This window comes from Schistocerca nitens, chromosome 3 (genome assembly GCF_023898315.1).
Source record: "Schistocerca nitens isolate TAMUIC-IGC-003100 chromosome 3, iqSchNite1.1, whole genome shotgun sequence".
NCBI lineage: Eukaryota > Metazoa > Arthropoda > Insecta > Orthoptera > Acrididae > Schistocerca > Schistocerca nitens.
Window position 1 is genome coordinate 631,682,931 of NC_064616.1, and position 24,894 is coordinate 631,707,824.

Below are 24,894 nucleotides of genomic sequence, written 5' to 3' on the forward strand. Positions count from 1 at the left end.
TATTAATGAAAGAACACAGCCCTCCAAACTTCATTTTAACATATTGTAATCACAATGTTATTCTCAGACTGGACTTCTTGCAGACGTCAGAAGCACTCATAGAGAGTGGAAGATCATAGCTCTAGATTGACAAAAGTATTCCAACTAGAACACACAAAAAGAATTTCTCTAGATGATTATTTGACACTGACCACGTTTGTTATCCCACCTTCATCAATTCCAGTTGTCAATTGATATGCTCAATTAAACTGTGAAGCTTTAGTGGTTGCAAAAAGCAATTCAGCCTCTAAAAATAATCTAAATGACAGTGACAATCATAAGTATTGCAAATGCTCAGGGACAATGGATCAATAATTATCATGAGTAGCCACAACTCATTCCTAAAGGTATGTGTGTAGAGACAGCCAAATCAGTCCAGGAAAGGCAGCTTCATGTCATTGATGAAGAACCATACTTTGTCATCACTACTGAAAATGCGAGGGAGGAAGTTAGTATCAAACTGCCAATAGGATCTGGCCAGAATGAGGAACAGAATCGGCAGGTGGCAGGTAATAACCATTCTGCTTCAATTTTTGGACACCTTTAAATCCAGAGAGGAGAAAAGACAGACCAAGCAGCAAACACCATATCAACATACCATCCACCAATCAGTCAGCACTCATAAGCATGTCACAGGCTGAACAATAGATAATTAAGAATGAAGTCATGAAGATGTTGCAATATGGCATCATCCAACCTTTAGTGTGTCACTGGTCTTCTCCTGTGGTCCTTGTACAGGAGGAGGAGGCACATGGTGTTTCTGCATCAACTACCGATGACTGAACAAAATCACAAAGAAAGATGTCTATCCATTGCCACACACGGAGGACACCCTGACTGCTAGAAGGGAGCAACTTATTTCTCAATTATATACATGCTGTCACGCTACTAGCAAGGAAAGGAGATAAGGATTTTTTTATTGCCTATAATACAACATACAGTCACCAGTAATCTTTATTTTACAATTGTTGTTCCATACTTTGGCCTATATGAACAGGTACTTGTCTGCATTTAGCTGCTTCTTTCTTCACGTAGACAGATTAAACCACTTGTTTGGCACCAATCTACCATAGGGAACCTTAGCCAGTAGTCCTGTACTCTCTGCTATACTCTATGTCTTTTAAGCCTAAATGTTTGCATCAGGGAAAGCTTCAAGGCCACCATAGTCAGCATGGTTGCCCCATACAACAGCCAAGGTCAGCCATGTACTGCCTCCAAACACAGCAGAAACATCACACATGAAATGCAATCTAATTCCACAAAAGACATTTGGACCACCAATAAGCCACTGAAGGCAATAGACATTGACCTTGCTGGTCAATTCAATAAACAGCAGCTTATTGGTAGTCCAAATGTCTTTCATGGACTTAATTTGCAGTTCACGCGTGATGTTTCTGCTGTGTTTGGAGACAGTACAGGGCTGACCTTGGCTCTTGTGATCTTGAGCGGGACTTAGCCGCTGGTGCGCTCAGCCGGCTGTCATGTCCTCATAGCGGCCCGCGGGCGCGGCCTGTTTGGTATTACTTGAGGCCGTGCATGCTATTGCTCCGCGATGTTGTATTATAGACAATAAAAATTCCTTATCTCCCATCAGATTATTTAAAAAAACAAACAAACAAACAAAAAATATTCATTCAATTACGTACACTGGCGCTAGGTGCATTCTGACCTTGAGTGGGACTTGGTGGTCCAAATGTCTTTCATGGACTTAGACTGCAGTTCACGTGTGATGTTTCTGCTGTGTTTGAAGGCTGAACTTGGCTGTTGTATGGGGCAATCATACTGACTATGGTGCCCTTGAAGCTTTCCCTGATGCAAACATTTTGGCTTGAAAGACATGGAGTATAGCGGAGAGTACAGGACTACTGGCTAAGGTTCCCCTACGGTACATTGGTGCCAGACAAGCGGTTTAATCTGTCTAGAAGAAGAAAGAAGAAACTAAATGCCGAAGAGTACCTGTTTATATGGACCAAAGTAGGGAACAACACTTGTAAAATAAACATTGCTGGTGACTGTATATTGTATTGTAGACAGTAAAAATTCCTTATCTCCTTTCCTTATATCCCGTTAGCTTCCCCCCCCCCCCCCCCCAAACAAAAAATATTCATTCACTTATGTACGCTGCTTCTAGGAGCAGTGTGACCTTGAGCGGGACTCAGTCACTGGTGCTCTCAGCCGCTGGCGCTATCAGTCGCTGGCACTAGGCACAGTGACCATGAGCGGGACTTGTGGTGGTGGTTAGTGTTTAACGTCCCGTCGACAACGAGGCCATTAGAGACGGAGCTCATGCTCGGGTTAGGGAAGGATTCGGAAGGAAATCGGCCGTGCCCTTTCAAAGGAACTATCGCGGCATTTGCCTGAAGCGATTTAGGGAAATCACGGAAAACCTAAATCAGGATGGCTGGAGACGGGATTGAACCGTCGTCCTCCCGAATGTGAGTCCAGTGTGCTAACCACTGCGCCACCTGAGCGGGACTTAGCCACTGGCGTGCTCATCCGGCTGTCGCATCCTCGGAGCAGCCAACGGGTGCAGCCTCTCTAGTACTGTGGAGGCTGAATCTGGGAAAGTGCTTCTTCACCACCCATGAAACAAAAATCTTGGGGCAGTTAGTGACTGGCAATAGAGTCAGCCTCAATCAAGAGAAAATAACAGCAGTAACAGATTTTCCAACTCCTTGGCACATTTGTGATATGAGAAGTCTTCTTCGTATGTGCTTGTACTACTGGGAATTCATAAAGGTCTTCTGTAACAAGGTGCATCCCTTGAGAGAACTACTGCACCAAGACATCAAATTTTCCTGAAATGAGGTGCAAGAATAATCTTTTCTTGTCCTTAAGGAGACACTGACACCTTCTCCAGTCCTACCACTGTATAATGTGAATGCCGAGACAGAACATTAAATTGACACTGACGGTTTGGGGATATGTGCAATTCCAGTGCAAATTCAGGAATATGCTGAAAAGGCTAGAGCTTATGCATCCAGAGTTATTTCAAAGTCTGAGACGAACTACTTGACAACCAAGAAAGAGTGCCTTGCAGTTGGTTGGGCCATCAATGAGCTCCAGCCATATTTATTTGACAATCCAGTCATCACTGTGATGGACCACCATTCTCTATACTGGCTGACTATCCTGATTGTGGTTTAGACCGGACAATATGATTGCAGCCTCCCGTACATCTTTTGCCTATTAAAGGATCACTCCTTCCAATTTGCCAAACAAATGAAAATTAGACTGGAAGAGATAACTATCACGTCCAGGGTGGTAAAGCATCCCATAAATAAATAAAAATAAATAAATAAATAAATAAAATAAAATAGTGCAATGTCAGCTGTGAAAGACATATATGCTACAGCCTCAATGGTACAAGGCCTCACAAAATACTGTCATATGCCGTGCACTTTAAAGATGATTTCATAACTAAGTGCTTGATGCCTACCTTCACACTTCTATATGTGACATGCACAAAGATATTTACCTCCGCTATTATTTTTCTTACCTTTCAGCATTATTAGCCACAGGTAAAATAAAATAAACTTGAATAGATGTAGTAGTTTGCACTTCCATTAAACAGTAAATCAACCAAACTAAAATCAACTGGCTATTAATTAAGGAAATACATTCCTTGTACTAGTCAGTGGTCATTACGTATATTTAAATATACTTTTCATCTATATCACACAATACATTTATTTTTGGTCATTCAGTACATGTTTTGGTTCATGCAGTACAGGCAGCTAGAACATTTCAATCAGTTGACTCATGCTTTTATTGATTAACTGTAACTGTTTGTTATCTTTTTCTATTTCCACAGTATCAGAAGATAGCATGTGTAAAACGTGAGACGAATGAACAGTAATAAATTTATTTTGTAAAGTAGGTGGAAAGTACATTTGGTAAACAAACTGACATAATCTCCACTGTTCAAAAAAGTTCCACAGTTTCCTTCATTGTATTTTCAAGTTGCCACAGGTATAGACATTTATGCACCTAATCATAATACACTTCAAACTTCAGAAAACAATGGTGGTCTTAAGATTCCCTTGTCTAAAGTATTTAATGTGCAACGGTAAATAATAATAATAATAATAATAATAATAATAATAATAATATCACATAACAAAATTAAAGGGTATAACCCTCAAAATGTTTGCTTCTGAAAACCAGATGGGAATTTAGCACTAAGTGATGAAGAAAATTGTGAAGTACTAGCCGAATATTTTGAAAAACTACTAAACTGTCCAGAACCAACAGAAACCCTCCCAATATCCAACACCAAAGACCCACAACAAAAAGATTCAAGACTACCAACAGAAGAAGAAATTATCAGACACATAAAGAAACTAAAAAATAACAAAGCCCTTGGGTAGGATGGAATTGTAGTTGAATTTCTCAAAAGTCTATGGCCTAATTCAAGAGAGGAGCTATTAAGAATTATTCAAAATATATGGGTCACCGAAGAAATCCCAGAAGATTGGAAGTGTGCCTTAATACACCCATTGCATAAAAAAGGGGACAAACACAGTATGAATAATTACAGAGTAATTTCTCTACTTCCTGTCATATATGAGATATTATCAGCTAGTATTTTTGAAAGAGCACAACTGCTAGAACCCAAAATCTCAGACTTCCAAGCTGGTTTCAGAACAAGCAGACTGTGCCCAGAGCAAATTTTAAACCTAAAATTAAGCACAAGAATAAGGAAGATGCGAGGCAAGCCTACAGTATATGTCTTTGTCAACTTCAAAAAGGCCTATGAGTCAATCCAAAGACCCACACTATTTAGGTTTCTTGAAGAAAAAGGATTGGGTCACAAAATATAGAAAATCATTCAGCAGACATTAACAAATACAACATCCAAAGTGAAATTTACGGGAAAACTTTCAAAAACATTCGAGATAAAAACTGGGGATAGACAAGGTGATGGGTTATCGCCTTTGTTGTTCCACGCAGTTCTAGATAAATTCATGGAAGAATGGGAAAAGAAACTTGAAGAAGAAAATTGCTGGAAATCACTTTCGTATGGGAAAAAAAACCTACGAATCCCCTACTTAGCCTTTGTGGACGATCTCACAATAATGGCAGATTCTTGTGAGGTGGCTATAAAACTCTAAAAGAAACTCTAAAAGAATGCACAGAGAAAGTCAGCCTGCAGATATCATTTGACTCACTGTGTTTACAACAACAAATTTAGAAATTTTCAAATTACAAACCAAATATGGAGAAATTAACAAAGTATCATACTTTACATATTGAGGAGAAATTATCTCTGGAAAATATGCACAACAAGAAAGAACACAAAAAGCTCGTAAATGTTTAGGATTACAGCAAAACATCTACAATAAAAAAATGCTTATCTTTAAATGACAAAATTAGACATTGCAAAACAGTAATTAAACCATCAATGTCATATGCCAGCAAAAACTTGGCACTAAACGGAAAAACTGATAGAGAAAATCTAAAGAGAGAAGAAAGAAAAAGAGTTAGGAAAATTTTGGGACTGAGATGGACTGAGAATGGATACAGATTAAAGACAACATCCAAAATTGAAGAATATTCTAACATAGAGACAGACATGAGGAAAAGACACCTCGAATTCTATGGCTGCATAATGAGGCTTCCCGAACACAGACTAACAAAAAGAATAGTAAAATACGTAGATTCCCTTGGTAATGGAGGAGGATGGATCCAAAATGTTAAAAAAGACTTTGAATTAGCCAAAATCACGAAAGAAGAAATGGACGTAAGGAACAATTTTAGAATAAAAGTAGAAAAATGGGAGGTTAAACCACAGACAAAAGCCCACAGAACCAGAACAAAATGGAATGTAGAAAGAAGAGCTAAATTCTCGGAAACAATGAAAAACTTGTGGGCACATAAAAAAAACCAAAAGAGCAAGAAGAACAGAAAATGAACCTTCTTTACTTAGAGTTTTCCACTCTGGGAGCTTTGCGACTAATAATAATAATAATTTAGTGTGGCTCAGTGGCTTGGTGTAAGTATTTTCATTGGATGCCACTCTAGCGACTTGGATGTCCCTTACCTACCCCAGTTCTTCAACCAAGGAAAGGGGACTGACAGTTTAGTGTGGAATCTGAACCCCGTGTTGTTTCTGATTTCTCACATTGTTGAGAGGTGAAGACTAGATGAAAACAAAGACTGAAAAATCCATTGTTCAACTGAGATTTGATTGTGCGACCTCTCAGTTTATGGTCACACACTTTACTGCTAGAATGCTATGTCCGACATAATGATACAGTCAACAAAACATTAACTAGTATGACCTCATTAATTGAGTGGGCAAGACCCCCCACCCCAACAAATGTATCAAATCAACTAAGTTTCTTTATTCTGCAGATCCTATGTCAATTAAACAATAGACTTCACAGTAGAAAATAAATCAAAGCATCCCAAATTCCTTCAGAACTGTAACATCAATTATTATTGTAACTTAAGACATTTCAGATGAGCACTTTTGTTGCCACTACTATCTACCATGTCATAAAATGCAAAAACTAGCAATTTTCTTATTTATTTGTGCATTTTATATTTTCCAGTAGAGTTAGATTAGGTTGTTATTTCAATAAGTTAGTGAACAAAAGAAAATGAGATACGATAATAATCATATAAATAGTTATAGTATAAGTGTAATTATTACAATGATGTCAGAACTTATAACATTATTATAAGAACATCTTTCATATTATAACATTCGTCCCAAATGGGAATAATCATATACTCACAGCAGTAGTGCCTAAGGAATCAAATCTGTGTAAGGTGTAAAATGATCTGAGGAAGAGAAAAATAATATGGAAAGGGTAGAAAAGAGGCAATGAAATAAATGCTATAATCTGGTATGCAACACCCGGATATGTGCCGCGGTACCAGGCCACTGGCACACTGCACTTCAAATTGTCCACCAAATGCGTCTGTGCAGGCCGGCCATAAGAGGATGACTGTGGTGGATCCCAGGACTTGTGCACATAGCACGGTGGCAGCGGTACCATTTACCAGAGTCCTCCTCTATTATAAGAAAGCGCAGAAAGCATTCAGTCTCAGATGTAATCTTACCATTTACTTGTATTAGCTTCTATGTTTGTTGTTCATTTGTATGTGGATGAATAAACTTTGGTTAGTTGTGGCAACACTGTTATTTGTGTCTTGTGTTATGACACAATTGGTGATGAGTATGGGGTTCACTTCCGTGTGATTGTCGGCCACACTGACTATGCAGGCTTCCACACCATCGTACCCACCATCTTATTTGCCTTACAATGACCCAGCCGAAGACTGGGACGCTCGCAAGAAACGGCTTCGGTAACACTTTGTCCCTTTTGGTGTCACTGATGCAAACACGTGCAAGGTCTTGTTCCTTTCTTGAAGTTCTCCGCAAATCTACCAGTTGTTGTGCCAGTTACCTCCACTCCAGGAACCTGTGTCACTTTTGTTCGACAAAATGTGTAAGTTGTTATCAAATTATGACAGTAAACATATGCATGTTTCAGCAGTGCGCGTAGAATTCTATCATTGTTAGAAACAGCCCCACCAGTCCTACTGGGCTGGGGCAGCCAAACTCCACAGCCTCAGTAGCAAATGTCAGTTTTTTACCAACGCTTAGCATGATTCCTATGCTGGTTCTAGGGTCTGTGATGCTGCCATTCGTTGGCTACCAACAATGAGGTGCAACAACATGTATTGCAGTAGGAGAATCCATCTTTGGCTAAAGTGTTAAATATTGCTCAATCTTTCAAGGTATCTTGTGCTGCAGGTGATCAGATTGAGGCTTTGTGTGACATTGCCCTGGTGGTTTCTGTTCCTGGTCATCGGGCATCAGCCAGTACTCAGGTGGAGAACAATGTGCCAGCCATTCACACATAATCTCTATGTTGCATTGGACAGTGCCATGCCAACCAACAACAGCAACCACCAAGCAATGGAGCACTCTGTCTTCCCATCTTGCCCGTACTGTTTTGTGCAACATGTCATGGTCGAGTGCCCAAAGCACTGGGAAATTTGCAACAACTGTAGGAAGGAGGACATACAGTGTCTATGTATCATTCCTGGCCCCCTCCTGTGGACGTAATTGTACATCTCCAGTGCTTACGACTCACACAAAACTGTTTATTGAAGTGCAAGTGCTCAGACTACAAGTGGACATAGGTGGAGCTGTGACTTTATAGAATTTACAAACTTATGTGGATTTGGGATTGTGGCTTTGTCTCCAGTTACTCAGTGTTTGGTGGGTTACAATAAGCAGCATATTCCAATTTTGGGACAATTTACAACTCCCACTGTGTATAAATCTGTGGTTCATTCCTTGACTTCCTTAGTAGTGGATGATACTGGCACCAACAATTTGTTCAGTCTGGATGATTTCAATGGTTGTGGTTTTTTCCAATTCAGATATAGTGCACCTTGTTTCAAACCAGGACCCTCATCCACAGTTAGATTCTCTGTGTTCTGAGTTCTTGACTCTTTTTTGGATGGGTTAGGTTGTGTCAGTAATTTTGCAGCTCACATTATTCTGAAACCTATTGTGTGCCCAGTCTTTTTCTGTGTGTGCTCTGTTCCTGTGGCTTTGCAGGACCAAATGAAATCAGAATTGGACAGGTTGATGCCACTGGGGATCATACAGTCAATTACACCAAGTGAGTAGTCTATGCCCCTAGTGACTCTTAAAAAAGCCACCTGGTCTCAGCTTCACCTCTGCACTTACTTTAAAGTTTCTATTAATGTCCAATTTATCATTGACATCTACCCTTTGCCCCGTTAGGACAGATTATGGGTTAAGCTCACTGAGGGCCAGTTTTTCTCCAAAATTTGATTTATCTGAAGCCTATTTACAGGTTACATTGGATAAGGATTCTAAATGTCTCTTTATGATTAACACACCCTTTAGGTTGTGCCAATATCAGCGACTTCTGATCGGTGATTTCTCTGTGTTTTTTGGAACAACTGATGATGTCCATTCTGGAGTGCATCAACAATGCTGATGACATTGGCATTACAGATGCATCCATGGAAGAGCATTTATGTAATTTATGCACTTTTTTCACGTTCTTACAAACCACAGTGTTGAAATGAAACTTGGCTAAGTTACACTTTTTCCAGTCGTCCATTGTGTATTTGGGGTTTCAGGTTTCTCGGGATGGTGTTAAGCCTTTATGCCATGATGTTGCTGGCATCACAGCTCTGCCTTGTCCTACAAATGTCAAAAGACCAAGCATTTTTAGGTAACACTACATACTATCACAAATTCTTTCCAGGTGCATCCATGATGGTCCATCCCCTTCACAAGTTGTTCCACAACAATGTTCCCTCTTGAAACTTCCTGGCAGATTAAAACTGTGTGCCAGACCGAGACTCGAACTCGGGACCTTGCACTTGCCCACGATAGGCAAAGGTCCCGAGTTTGAGTCACGGTCTGGCACACAGTTTTAATCTGCCAGGAAGTTTCATATCAGCGCTCACTCTGCTGCAGAGCGAAAATCTTATTCTGGAAATGTTCCCTCTTAGTGGATGCCGGCTTGTGAGCATTCATCCAAGCTTGTAAAATCTAAATCACACTCTGATCCTTGTTGGGCTAATTTCCATCCTAGCCATCACCTGGTTTTGGCTACAGACACCTCCCACACCGATATGAGGACGGTTCCAAATGTCCAATAGCATACATGTCAAAAACGCTGAACTCCTTGTATGAGAGCAAGTCCTACATCATTATTGACCACATATCTTGATGTTGTTATTTGATTGTTCTGCTATGTTGCCTGACAAAGAGGCCCATCACATCCAGCACTACAACTATGAAATACGTTTTCAGCCTACTGCACAACACAATAATGCTTATGTGATGTTCTAACTTCCGATGGAGCAAGATCCTGCTTTTAACCAGGATGAACTCATTTATTATCACTTAGATGTTGACCTGCAACGTACAGTCTCCCAGACTGCAGCTGCTGTCACTATCGATCTGGTTTTGCATCCAGTTGTTCATCTCATTCAGTATGATTGACTGGACAGACATCTGCGCAGGGCTTATGATCCTCTGTGCAACTATTTTGCCCTCTATCATCACCTTTCAGTATTTGATGGTGTTATCTTAGCTACGGATGGGCTATTGCTCAAGGTGGTGATCCTGGCCACTGCACATCAGGATCATTGGTAGGTCTCCCATACCAAGTTGTTGACCTGTTGGCACGTGTTTTTGTCTGGCATTGACGGCAACATTGTATATTTCGTGGCAGCCTGATCTCTGTGTGCTATTCAACATGCGGAGCTGCTGGTGATGCTCTCTCCATGGCCTGAACCACAGTGTCCATGAGAACAAGTCCATGTTGATGCGTTCTTCCCCAGTTCTTACTGGATGTTTGTTGTTAATGCTTTCTCTTAATTTCCATATGTCATCCACTGTCCTTTGATGTCAGCCGCAACCATCTCCATATTTTTTTCTATTGGAGGATGGCTTTATACACTTGTGACAGATAACGGACCGCAGTTTGTGTCTCAGGCCTTCCCTGATTTCTGTGCCCTTGTAGGCATTCATCACATGACTGCTCCACCTTTCCAATCCCAGTCTAATGATGAGGCAGACCATTTCATCTGCACATTCCAGATTCAAATGAAGAAGTCTGTTGTAGGCTCTTCCATGGATGACACTTTGACACACTTCTTGATTTCCTACAGGTTTACACTGGTGGGGAATCGAAATCATGCAGCGATGCTCCATTATTGACAGACACACTCCCTTCTGCACCTGTTCATGCTTCCCTACCAACAACCATTAGCATCAGACTCGTCATGGTCTGCTCCTGGCTCTGTGGATTCTGGCAACCAATGAGGATTCTAGCAACAACCCACAGCTGCTTCGGCCACCACCTTTGTATGGTGCGCACCGGTAAGGGCTTGTGGCACACCATGACAATCAACTGCATTCTCGCACTGTGGTGAGGCCCACAGGTTGACCACCACCGCCTTTGCCTCCTCCCTCAGCACCTGTCCAGGTCTTGCGGGGCATCCCTGCTGCAGTGGTGGACTCGCCCTCCTTGTGGGTGCCACCTCCTCCTGCCTCTCCTCCAGGGTCTGTCCCTCATCCTCCCAGGACATGCTGCCGACCTTTCCCGCGCCACATTGCTGCCATCAGCAATTCTGCCACAGGCTGGGTAGGCACCGTCGGGTCTTTCACCGCCAGCATCTGGGCTGCCTGTGGCCCAGTGGCTGGTGCTTTCGCCGTCAGTGCTGTTCCACCACAACAGGATCCCGGACATTGAGATGCTACCAGTGCTCTCGTGGCCAGTCGTCTCTGTTATAGTTCATGGGTGCGGACCCTGCATGTGTTCACGGACATGCCACCTGTGCCCCTACTCACCCATTTCAGCCCGGAATCTATTTCCAATACCGCTATCAACGTCTGTGCCACCCACCACAGAGGCTGTGGGTGTTTTGCCAGTCATCCAGATGTCTGCATCAGAGGATTGACCTTTCCCCATGGGGGAGGGATGCTGTAACCCAGTACGGAATACGTGGATACATGCCACAGCACCAGGCTACTGGCACACTACATTTCAAATCATATGCCAACTGCATCTAAACAGCCCGGCCACGAGACGATGCCTGCAGTGGGTCACAGGACTTCTGCACGTGGCATGGCAGCCACCGTACCATCTACCAAAGCCCTCCTCTACATAAGGGCAGTACAGCATGCACACTCTCTCAGATATGTTTTTAGTGTTTACTTCTATCAGCTTCTATGTTTGTTGTTCCTTTATATTTGGATGAATAAACTTTGATTAATTGTAGCCGCACTGTTATTTATGTCTTGCATTAAGACAATAATAAGCAATGGAAATGGCAATGGAAGAAAAAAAGAAAAAGATAGAAATGAAGAAATAAGGGAGACAGCTGAAAATAAAACAGAGAAACTGTTTCACTGGAGGGTAGGAGAAAGACAACTGGTAGATATCACAAGGATTGTTAGGGCAATGAATATACAAAAGCTGCAGTTTCCTTTCATATTGTGTTAGCATTTTTCTATAACAAAAAGTTTACACAGGTCTACATAACTAACTTTGTATCAATGTCCATCTGCAGACAGTATTCCAAAAGAAATACTAAAAAATTCTCATTGTAAAATAAATTTTCATGGCTAACACAGAGCTTAACATCCCAATTAAATAATACCATCAGTGTTACCCAACAAATTTCAAGAAACATACCTGATGTTTCTGCCTTCGCTTCCGCTCTGCTTCCAATTTTTGTTGTTTTTCCAGTTTCTCTGTTGCTCGTGCCTCCCGCAAACCTTGTCTTTTGGTACGTTTGTACATCTTCATTATCTGTGCAGTCTCAAGAGTAGTGTCCCTTCTAGTGGCAGCAAGTATCTGTACAAGAAAATTGTATTTGCCATAATCTCAAATTAAAATAAATTTGTCTTGGCATACTGTGAAATAAATTCCATACCTCACTTCTCAATTGTCTCTGAAAATTTAAAACTCGTAATGCACGCAACTCAATTTCTGCCTTTATTTTAATTTCCTCTGGCAAATCTTGTGGCAAGTTGATGAGCTGTTGTATACGCATGTATATTTGATTTGCTACCCTGAGAAATAGAGAAGGAAAAAATTAATAGCAGCTTACACACAAGCTACTGAATGAAATAGTGTATCAAAACTACAATATAATTCATGTTTAGATCATATATTATTCAACCACATAGCATTATTGCAGAGCCGGCGGTCATGTCAAACAAGCTCGTAGCACATAACTAATATCCACAAAATATTCAAAAAAAAAGAGTAGTAGTTTATTACTTTCTTTGGTAGAACATTTCATCTCATTTATTGGACCTGTTCTTTCATCAAACATCCTCTGCATCACCAATTTTTCTTCGAAAAAATTAAGATATTAATACCGACAACAAGATTTACTCGTGTCCTCCTTCTGTCTTCTGCAGTAAGGAGTTCCCCAAATTTACAGACTGTTTTAGAGCAGTTTACTTATTAACAGTGTTTTTCAACTGGCCTCTTTATTGCCAATGAGACAGCAAGCTGCAGGAATGGACACATGTAAAGATATCAACAAGTACACAAAATATAAACATTCATTTTGAATCAATCTGATAAATACATAGCAACAAGTGCAAGTGAACAAATTAAAGTTTTTATTATTATTATTATTATTATTATTATTATTATTATTATTGCACTTGACCTTGCATTGCCACTATTGGAAACATGCTGTGATCTTACAGTAAACAAGTATGGTAGTGACTAAGGAAAACTCATTTCATTGTGAATGGTTTTAAGTCAGCTGTGCTTATATTATCAAGTGGTTCAGCATATCCTCACAAAATATCATGATAAAAACCCACAATAAGCTGATCAAAGTGCCCTCACTCCCAGGTGCTACAATATCAAGGTCGACTAACACTTATTGTCATTTATTTGTGACTTCTGTCTAAATGTGTAAAATGTGGTTGTTTACTGGAAGGAAACACAACGAGGATAGTTGCTTTAATGTAATCTACTAGTGTATACTGAGTGGACTTGCTCTGGTATTCTTACCATATGAGATTTCACATTGTCATGGTGCACTAGATATTTTGTTCAACTTTTAATTTTTTTTAACACTTTTCACCACAAGAACCACCAGTTCCACTACATTGTAATTGCCAAAAGAATTATTCCGGGTAACCATATGTGCTACCACTCACACGACAAGGGCCATATAATTCACCAAAAAATGTTCTCATGTACCCTGAAAAGTTTCTCCAACTAGGTGGAAAACTTTCAATGTTCATACACTGGACTGAGATTTTCAATGCATGCAAGTTATGACTTTTTATTTCCATATGCTGAAACACCTCATCAACACTAGCTGTAGCACATTACATACGAGAGTATCACATAATTGAAAGAACCGTTCCAGTTATATCTGAGAGCATAAACAAATTTTTGTGTTTCAGGTTTACTGTCATAAGTCCCAACCGTAATAACAGAAAAAGCTAATGGAGATGTAAATAATGAGCCTCCACTTCAGTTCTTACATGACACAATAATTTACATTGTCTACACTCGCCTCTCTCACAACCACCACTTGAAATGCTGCACCATCAGTTAGCCAAACATACTGAAAATCAATAATTCATATAATAAAATACTCATTCTGGGCAAACTCCTTAACATTTACTTGTCAGAGCCACTGCTCCCATTCTGCACCTTCTCTGTTATACTTCCATGCTTTCACTTCACCTAGCTTTTCTCCATTCTGGTAGAATCTCAACAGATTTTAGTTCTCTTCACAATTTTGAATTACACCTGCTTCTAATTCCATACTGGAGCCACCAATTTCCACACTGAGTCACACAGCACTTCCTCTTAGCTCCCTCTAATCTCAATCCTGACCACAATAACACACTACGTGATCAAAAGTATCCAGACACCTACTGCCAGATACTCCATATCAGCAACCTCAGTAGTCATTAAACATCATGAGAGAGCAGAATGGTGCACTCCGCGGGACTCATGGACTTCGAATGTGGTCAGGTGATTTGGTGTCACTTATGTCATACATCTGTACGCGAGATTTTCACACTCCTAAACATCCCTAGGTCCACTGTTTTGATGTGATAGTGAAGTGGAAACATGAAGGGACATGCAAAGCACAAAGGCGTATAGGCCAACCTCATCTGTTGACAGACAGAGACCGCTGACAGTTGAAGAGGGTCGTAATGTGTAATAGGTAGACATCTATCCAGACCATCACTCAGGAATTCCAAACTGCATCAGGATCCACTGCAAGTACTATGACAATTAGGCGGGAGGTGAGAAAACTTGGATTTCACGGTTGAGCAGCTGTTCATAAGTCACACATCACGCCAGTAAATACCAAATGATGCATCGCTTGTTGTAAGGAGCATAAACACTGGACAATTGAACAGTGGAAAAACGTTGTGTGCAGTGTCGAATCATGGTACACAATGTGGTGATCCGATGTCAGTGTGTGAGTATGGCGAATGCCTGGTGAACATCATCTGCCAGCTTGTGTAGTTCCAACAGTAAAATTCAGAGGCGGTGATGTTATGGTGTGGTCGTGTTTTTCATGGAGGGGGCTTGCACCACTTGTTGTTTTGCATAGCAGTATCACAGCACAGGCTTACATTGATGTTTTAAGACCTTCTTGCTTCCCACTGTTGAAGAGCAATTCGGGGAGGGTGATAGCATCTTTCAACATGATCGAGCACCTGTTCATAATGAATGGCCTGTGGCAGAGTGGTTACACGACAATAACAGCCTTGTAATGGACTGGCCTGCACAGAGTCCTGACCTGAATCCTATAGAACAGGCTGTTCCAACCGAGCTCCAGGGAGCTGGAGCACTCCGGAGCGCTCACTGTGGCAGCTCGGAGCCTGCGTGGAGGGGGAAAGCGAACTCACTGCCCCCTGGCCACATGCAGCCGCAACTGATGCAATAATCCGTGTTCAATGACAGCTATGACTAGCCACAGGAGCCCTGTACCTCTATTGGAGGATACCTTTCTATTCATTGAGAGGGGTGGACGTCTGCAGTGTTTTGTATGTCAAAAAGTATTTAATTCTGCGAAGAGGTACAATATACAATGGCATCAGGTAGAAGGCGGTGCACGCAGAGAACATACCAGGAGACATAAGTTTAAAAACGGTTTCGTAATATGGAGGGTATCAAAACATGCAACATAGTTCGTGTTCTGTAATGCACTTATAATTTTCAGGTGAATGAGAGCGGAGAAAACACTACTGAATCTGCAATTCGAGCAAGCTACAGGGTCGCTCACATCATTGCGACGAGTGGCAAGCCGTTTTCGGTGGGACCACTCGTAAAATTGTGCATGGTAGCAGTTGCAGAATGTTTGTTTCCAAGGGAGGTGCAGGTAATTGAAGGGGTTTTCCTGTCGAAGCAAACAATGTCTCGTCGAATCCTGGACATGGCAGCAGATTTAGAGACACAGCTCAGGAAAAAGGCTGAGAGATTTTTTGCATTTTCGCTAGCGCTTGACGAAAGCACCAACATATCGGACTGTGCTCAGCTTGCAGTCTTTGTGCATGGTGTCAACATGGAGCTGCAAGTAACTGAATAACTCTTGGATGTGGTACCACTCGATTACACCGCAACAGGACATGACATTTTTGAAGCTGTTTGTGAATCAGTGGACAATATGAATTTGCCGTGGGATAAAGTCCATTCTGTAGCGACAGACAGTGCACCGCAAATGATCGGGCGTCACCAAGGTTTTGCTTCTCTTTTGAAAAATGAACTCAGGGACAAATTCGGAAAAGACATTTTGACTCTTCATTGTTTTATTCACCAAGAGGCACTGTGTGCTGAAACAGTAGAGCTAGGTGGCGTAATGAAAGATGTCGTGAAGTGTGTGAATTTTTTGTGGTGTCACGGTATGAATCATCGCCAATTCAAAGGATTCCTGAAAGATATGGAAGCGGAGTATGGGGATATACCTTACCACATTACAGTTCGTTGGCTGAGTCGGGGAAAAGTTCTTGATGTTTTCTTTGCCATTCATGAGGAAATATCAATTTTTATCAAAATGAAGGGGGAAGAAATGCGTTGTCTGAAAGATATAAAATGGATATCACACCTGGCATTCCTAGCTGACATAACTATGCATCTGAATAATTTAAATCTGTCATTGCACGGCAAAGGGCAGCTAATCATTGACATGCATGACCAGATCAAAGCATTCGTGGAAAAGTTACGTTTATTTGAGAGGCAGATGAGTAATGGACATTTAACGTTCTTCAATCATCTTGCTTCTTTAAAACTAGCTGAAGGTACTACTTTCAGCGATTAACAAGCAAAGTTAAAGCAGCTCATCACGTTGTTTGGAACACGATTCCGAGCCCACACTAGTTTGGAAATGGAACTTAAGGTGTTCAGCACTCCTTTTCCAGTGTCCCCCGATGACTTGTCATCGTCATTTCAATTGGAGATTACTGATTTGCAAAATTCAACTTTGTCGAAAGAGAGGTACTACAACATGTTGGATTTGTCACGATGGTATCATTCATTACAGCAGAAAACATTTCCCAAGCTTCACAACAATGCCGCTCAGATCATGTGCATGTTTGGATCTATGTATTGTTGTGAGCAGCTTTTCTCAGCAATGAAAAGAGTAAAAACTAAGGAACAATTGTTTCTTCAGGATGCAACAATGAAGGACAATCTCTGCATTAACGCTGTGAACACTTTGATGCCTGATATTTCCAATCTTGTAATGAAAAGAAAATATCAAGCTGCAGAGGCCAAATAAATTTAGTATGTAATTTCTTGTAAAACAGTTGTTTCTTATTTATTTCCTGAACATCGTATTTCCTGGTGTAGCATGTCACCACGTCTTAGCAGCTAAGAGTATGAGGTTGTCGATCTTGTAAGACGTAGCTGGCACATCAAAACGCTTGCCTTGCCACCTGCCTCAGCCAGCCGTGCCACGTGCCAGCCCACTTGAATGGTCACAGTGAGCGACATGGCTCCCTGGAGCAGGGAGCGCTCTGCGGCTCACAACGGAGCCGAAGAGCTGGAACAGCCTGCTATAGAACACTTTTGGGATGTTTTAGAACGCCGACTTCGTGCCAAGCCTCGCTGACCAACATTGATACCTCTCCTCAGTGCAGCACTCCATGAAGAATTGGCTGGCATTTCCCAGGAAACCTTTCAGCACCTGATTGAACATATGCCTGCAAGAGTGGAAGCTGTCATCAAGGCTAAGGGTGGGCCAACACCATACTGAATTCCAGCATTACCGATGGAGGGCGCCACGAACCTGTAAGTCATTTTCAGTCCGGTGTCCAGATACTTTTGATCACATAATGTACATAGTACCTTGTCAATTAGAGACAGTTATGACATAAACAAGAGAAAGTTGTGTGTTGTTATGGATGAGAATAATGACTCCACTACCAACTGGATAACTCTGAGTACCATTCCTAAGATTTGGACGCTCCAGTGGACTATGATGTAAAAATGCAACTTCCTAATTACTTGCAGCTCTCTTGCATTTCCAGAGAGGTAAAAACTAAATTAGTTACTAATTTCAGGGCTCCTCTCTCTTCCATCTTCTGTTCATCACTTTTACAAAATAACAAATGTATCCTGTGCCCTTGGAATCCCTGCACATACTCAAATGTGAAGACAAAATATACCTGAAATTTAGATTCAACACAGATCTCAAGAATGGATCTCAGTTTAATTTTCAAAATTTTGATACCATCTGATGATTTAGGGATATACATCGCTCATTCCACCATCAAAATCAGGAACCTCATGTGCAGCAATTCAATACTTCACTATCAAGCCCACACAAAAATATAATGAACAATTTGTAATTTCTTGAAATACACCTTTGCTGTCCACAACATACAAGACAAATTACTGGCTAAATTAATTCCACTTTTACACTTTCAGTGCAGCAGCTTACAAAAATATTGTTCCTTACCTGTTCTCGCGCTCAGAAAGGACAAGGAGTGGATCAATGCCCACTGGTCGTGGTACCGATGTGACCCTGTTTTGCTTCTGCTGACCTCCAGGGCCACAATGTTGCTGTTGCTGCTGCTGTGGTTGTTGTTGCTGCTGCTGTTGCTGCTGTGGCTGCTGCTGTTGCTGCTGCTGCGGCGGCTGTTGCTGTTGTGGTGGTGGTTGTTGCTGTTGTTGCTGCATTTGCTGTTGCTGCAGTGGAGGTGGTGGTGGTGGCACTGCTGTCACTGCTGCTTGCTGATGATTATGTGGAGGCTGCTGTGGTGCCATCTGAGGTCGCTGAGTTTGTGGTGGTGGGGCCTGAGGTGCAGGTGTGCCCAAGCGTGGGGGCATTAATGGCTTCTGTTGAGACGCTGATGGACATGTTGGGGGTGCCATTTGTGCCGGCATTGGTGATGGAGATGGAGGAGGACATAAAGATACTCCTAGAAACATAAAAAACTTTTTTGTTTAAACAGTACACAGATGGTAGAATTTATTAACATCAGTGCAAAAGGAAGGAAGGAAGGAAAAATGAAAAGAAACCAGAATTACCTCACATTTAATCAATGCACCCAGAACTTTTCTCTCTTACACTGCCTTACTCACACTCATCTAGACGTGCACCTTTTCTTTTAAAAGTTCTGGTTCAATTCTTTTTCGTTTCAAAAACCTTATTTTGCATAGAATTGTTTGCACCTTGTTTTATCTGAATAACTGTTTTATAAATAAGATTTCTCTTCTTTCGAATCATTAACTAAAACTGTATCATAGTTTTGTTCCTGTTTATGACAAATTATATAGTAACACAAAAGGGGACCACAAAAAAGGCAAAATATTTAATTAATATGACTCATTAGAAATTTCTTGTTAACTCCTATACACTACAAAGTTTGTCCTTAGGTAACTGTGAATAAAAATAGTATTTTTCAGTGCTTTAATATGAAAGGTAAGATTCTTTTTTATTTATTCACATGAAAGTCAAATCCACTTGAAATCCTTCAAAAAGGCTTTACTGAAACAATTTTAAAAATTCTATAACTGGAAATCATTACATGAAGCACTGTTACTATCAAGGCAAAGTTTTTGTTATACAACAGAGTAAACAATTTTTAGCCATGCAAAGATCCCTCTATAATAACTCTAGGCACGAATATAGTGCAAAGTACATGCTAACAAATGACAGACTGGATTAATTCCAAAATGCAATGGGAAATTAACATTCAGTATCCTGTACTTCCACACCAGAAAAGCAAATTACAACAAACAAGGGTACTGACTGAAGTGAGTGATTAATAGGGTTGTATAACCTGGCAAAACTGAAGATACAATATGGATAAAAGAAGGAGTTAAAAATTTCATATATTAATTAACTACTGAACTCTGTGACCAAACTAGTTAATAAAAAGTTGTGATACATATAACACGACTGCTATAAATTGTACATCAAGCTCCACATTTGGAAAAAGGACCAATTTGTACACTTCCTCTCAGAATGTAAATATGTCCACTGATGTTTTCTTTCTATTGTCAAAAATGTACGCTGCAACATTAGTCACTAAAGACATCTTGCTCACAGGTATACAAACAAAAAGCTTGTCTTTAAAAAGAAAGTGGAGCGAGATTATGCAACTGTGAATACAAAAAGCATTTCTCTCCAACCTGAGGTTTCCATTTTTGAATATCAAATCCATATGAGTTCCATTTACAACTGGAACAGTAAAATGTGGAACACAAAATACATTCAGCCACACACTGTAAGGTGGCTTGTGGAGTACAGATGTACATGTATATATACCGAATAGTGTGAAGGTACGTTCATCAGAACATGTCACACGTTTCATTTGTCAGTTGTCCAGGTTTTGTGCTAGTTGAATAATTGAAGCCTTTTCCTTGCATTCAGCTGTGATGGAAAGCGCCTATCAATCACAGGTTTACCTTTAATGTTTTGTTTATACAATTTCCATTGCCTATTTTCATCAGAAATTTTTTTCTCGAGATGCAAATTAAGCTTAGCGGTCACTTTCATGGCAGGGGCACCTTACTTAAGATAAAAATCCTCTTTAATTTTCTTGAGACTCTAGCAATAAGTTCAATGTTTCTTAACAACTATCATATTTTGCAAACGAAGCTTATTCATGGACTCTGAACACTGTCAAGAAACTACAAGTAGTGCCTTGAAATATTAGAACTTATTTGTAACTATCAAGTACCCAGCATGTGCTGCAATGCCACTCAAAGAAAGTGTTGTGTTTAAGCTGTGTTTATTGAAGTGCTTTTGGGTATGATGCATGCCACTGAGTTCTTTGGCTATCGACTCGCATCAGTGATAGTTGCAGCGCGACAGGACAGAGTGCGAGGTCACGAGGGCAGAGTTTTAAGGAGAAGTGAGAGGAAGAAGCACAGCGACCAGCAGACGAGTCAGTACACGACACGTGACATGCCACAGCGAAACCAGGCTGTGGACTCATGGAGGGTACAAGTGAATTAACCAACATCGAGAGCCAGGACGAAACAAGCCACTGTGGCCGGTGTCCCAAAGGTTTGGGAGTGCGGAGCTGAAACTACTACTACTACTACTACTACTACTACTACTACACACACACACACACACACACACACACACACACACACACACACACACACACACACACACGGTAACATCAACATCAAGTATCGTTCCTGGAGAATTTGTCAGCTATTTTACACAAAACTCATGCTGTCATGCGCTGAAAGACTCAGGTTGTGCGGAATCTTGTGTGGGTTTGGCTAGAAATGTGGCTGTCTTGGGGTTGCTCCAGAGTTGTTTCTTAGCGTGCAGATGTAAAGCATTGTTGGTTGGTTGCTCGATGGGGCGAGGGGGGGGGGGGGGGGGGGGATGACCAAACAGCGAGGTCAATGGTCCCATGATCAAAGATGGCAGAAATCAAGGGAGGAACAACACAAACAGCACAGTCCAGTCCAGTCAAGGGGAAGGGATTATTGCACAAACAGAGAGGGAAAGGGACGTCAGAGCAGCAGACAAAGGAAAGAATAGGAGAGGGATGAGTGGAAACAGGTACAGTGGGGTGCCCCAGAAAGGCCACACATGGTAGAGCAGCAGGACCACCACTGACCCGAACTGGTACTCACACTATACCATACCATACCATTATCATGATACAACATGAAGGCATATCCCACATGATCAGTAGATTTAGAGCCAATGGTGTAAAAAACAATGGCATCCTGAAACCTCCGTAAGAACGTTCGGGACAAACAACGGAACACCATTAGAGCTATGGAGGCTTTCGGTCCCCGGAAGAAATCCATCCGAATCTGGGGCTGAGGAACTAACCAAGGGAGAGTGGTCAGGTGAGAATGTGGGGAGAGGACACAGAGGGAAAATGGAAGTCATGGTAGAGAGAAGTAAGGCAGAGCCCAACCAGTAAACCTACCCGAGGGTGGGCAGCAGGTGGGCGGTGGCTGAACTCACAAAAAGAATAGAATAGGAGGGGTCAGAAGGGGAAGAGTGGATAGTGATGGCACACAAATCCAGGAGCTGGGACCACCGAATGAAAAGAGGAGGAATCCCAGCATCAACCACAGGACTATCACGAGGGCTTGTGCAAAAGGCACCGGTGACTCAGCGGATACCATGATGGTGAGCTGGGTGCAAGAGGAGCACCGTGGAAGGGGCAGCTGATCCATAACCTTAATAAACATAGTCCAGACAACACAGAAATAATGCCTGGGATAGGCAGAGAAGGGATGTAAAATCTGGGCCCCAAGAGGTGTGGGCAAGGAAGTGAGGAGCATTGAGTTTACGAAAGTAGCCAACCTTCAGATAATGAAACAATGAGTTTACGACAGTAGCCAACCTTCAGATAACGAAACAATGAGTTTACGAAAGTAGCCAACCTTCAGATAACGAAACAATGGGTTTACAAAAACAGCCAACATTCAGACGTCAGACAAGGGACAACCAAGTAAGCTTGTTGTCAAAAAGAAGACCCACGAAATGGAACTGGGGGACCATGGTCAGGCGTTGAGTGTCGAGGTAGAGCTCCAGGACATGATGGACTGTAGTACGGTGACAAAAATGCACCCTTGTCAGCTTAAGGGGAGAGAATTGAAAAATGTGTGAGTATGACCACGTGCAAGTGTGTTGGATGGCACCCTGTCCTTCCACAGAGGCCACTGAGTGGGACCTAGCCCAAATACAGAAATCATCCACATTTAGAGCATGGATGACCAATGGTCTGGCAGAGGTGACAATTCCATTAACAGTGATGACAAAAAGAAAGATACTTAATAAGGAGTCCTGTGGAATGACATTCTCCTGGGTCTGTGGAGAGCTGAAAACAGGGCCAGCTTTTGACTCTGAACAACTGGTGGGACAGGAACTGGTGAATAAAAATCAGAAGGGGACACCGAAGAACCCACTCCTGCACCGTGAGGGGGATGTGATGGCGCCAAGCTGTGTCCTAGGCCTTACGAAGATTGAAGAGAACTGTGACAAGATGGTAGCACTGAGAAAAGGTCTGCCGAACTGTGGTTTGTCACATATAATTGATCAGAGACCGTCCCTCCTGAAAGCCACAATGGTAATGTAATAAAAGGTCTTGAGAATCAAGGATCCAATTGAGCTGAGCCACCATTTGTTCTAGTAACTTACAATAGACACTGGTCAGGCTGACTGGCATGTAACTATCAAGGGATGACAGATCCTTGCCAGGCTTAGGGACAGGAACCACAATACTGTCTCTCCATTGAGAGGGGAAAATGTTTTGGAGGCAAGTATGGTTAAACACCTAGAGGAGATATTGTTGTGGAGGACTGAGGTGTTGAAACATGGGAACAAGAGAGGGCCAGAAGAAGCTCCCATTCAGTAAAAGGATCATTGTAGGATTCCGTCTGACAAGAGGTAAAATATATGTGGGAAGCTTCAACCTGCTGTTTCCAGAGGAGAAAGGCAGCTGGATACAAGGCTGACACAGAAGTTGTCGCAAAATGGGCTGCGAGGTGTTCCATAAGAACTGATGGATCTGTACAAAGGCATCCTGGATGGGCCTTGCTCTGTTTGATTAAGTAACAGGATTTGGTGCGAAGACATTTAAAGGTGCTAAGACCTGAGGAGGACAGGTCCCACTTAAGATGTTGTGAGGCATGATGACGATTATGGATAATGGCGGCAATGGCTGTGCTCCACAACAGAACTGGCCAATGGCGAACGGGGCATGTGAAGTGGGGAACGGCAATGCCGACAGTGTAGATTTACCTTATCGGATGGATCACGGACGACTTCATCAATGCAACCTGACAGAGAAGGTCGAAAAATGACCTGGGCAGTATATAGAGGCAAATCAGCACTGTGGAAAGCCAAGAGAGGTAATGTAGTCATCAAAAGGTGGGAAGGAAATAAGAGAATCAAAGGGAAGCAGTCGCTATCACAGAGGTCATTGTGTGGTGACCAGTGTAAGAAAGGAAGAAGGGGGAGAGGAAGAGAGTGAAAAATCAATGGCAGAGAAAGTGCCATATACAGCACTAAAATGAGTAGTGAAACATCATTAAGAAGTCACAGGTTGTAGTCCACAACAAACTGGTCAATGAGGAGCCTCTGAATAGATGAAAAAGCATTGTACCACAAATAGTGATGGGCATTAAAACCCCCAACAAGGAGAAGTGGAGAGGGCAGTTTCTGAAGGAGGGCAGCTAGGGCAGCAGATGTAGGTGGCCTTTTACGAGGGAGATAGAGATTTCAAACCATGACTGCAGAGTCCAAGTGGACCCGGACAGCAACTGCTTCCAATGGGATACACAGTGGGATCCATGTACTAACAATATACATACAGACCAATGTGCAGATGCTACTAGAAGACCTCAAAGGGCCGACCCAGTTCCAACAGAAAGCACAGAACCCACGAAGGGTTGGTGAGTGAGCATCAGTAAAATGAGATTCATGGAGAATGACACAAGCTGAAGAGTGAAAGGCAATAAGGGATTGCAACTCTTGGAGGTTACAGCGGTATCCATTACAGTTCCATTGAATAAGCATGGACTGGGTATCAAAACAGGTGGTGAACGGGCTGGAGGCAATCATGCCACAGGGCCACCATCTGTCACCAACAAGGATGGGATGACATCCATGAATAAGAGGTTAGACTCTGGTTGCAAGGGGGGAGATGGCACCTCTGGAGGCACCACACAGGCTTTGTCCTGGGACTTGTGTTTCTTTGTCTTCTCTTTCACAGGTTGAGGAGGGCAGGACACAGAGGGAGAGCAGGCTTCTGCAAGATCCCGAACCGAAAGAAAGCAGGCAACCTTGGGAGGCACAGACTGTGTGTCCCATGGGCAAGATGTGGCAGTAGACCTCCGGCCT

The 24,894-nt window shown here is 42.0% G+C and overlaps 1 protein-coding gene across 3 annotated transcripts in view; it reads right to left on the reverse strand.

Moving 5' to 3' along the window:
• LOC126248573 (ATP-dependent helicase brm) overlaps window positions 1-24,894 on the reverse strand; it is a 456,856-nt gene that overhangs the window by 243,496 nt on the left and 188,466 nt on the right. For all 3 annotated transcript variants that reach the window (XM_049949677.1, XM_049949678.1, XM_049949676.1), the window contains 3 exons: window positions 18,517-18,979; window positions 12,493-12,631; window positions 12,252-12,413 (listed from right to left, as the gene is read on the reverse strand). In XM_049949677.1, the coding sequence (XP_049805634.1) occupies window positions 12,252-12,413; window positions 12,493-12,631; window positions 18,517-18,979 (764 nt within the window). The remainder of the gene's footprint in view (window positions 1-12,251; window positions 12,414-12,492; window positions 12,632-18,516; window positions 18,980-24,894) is intronic.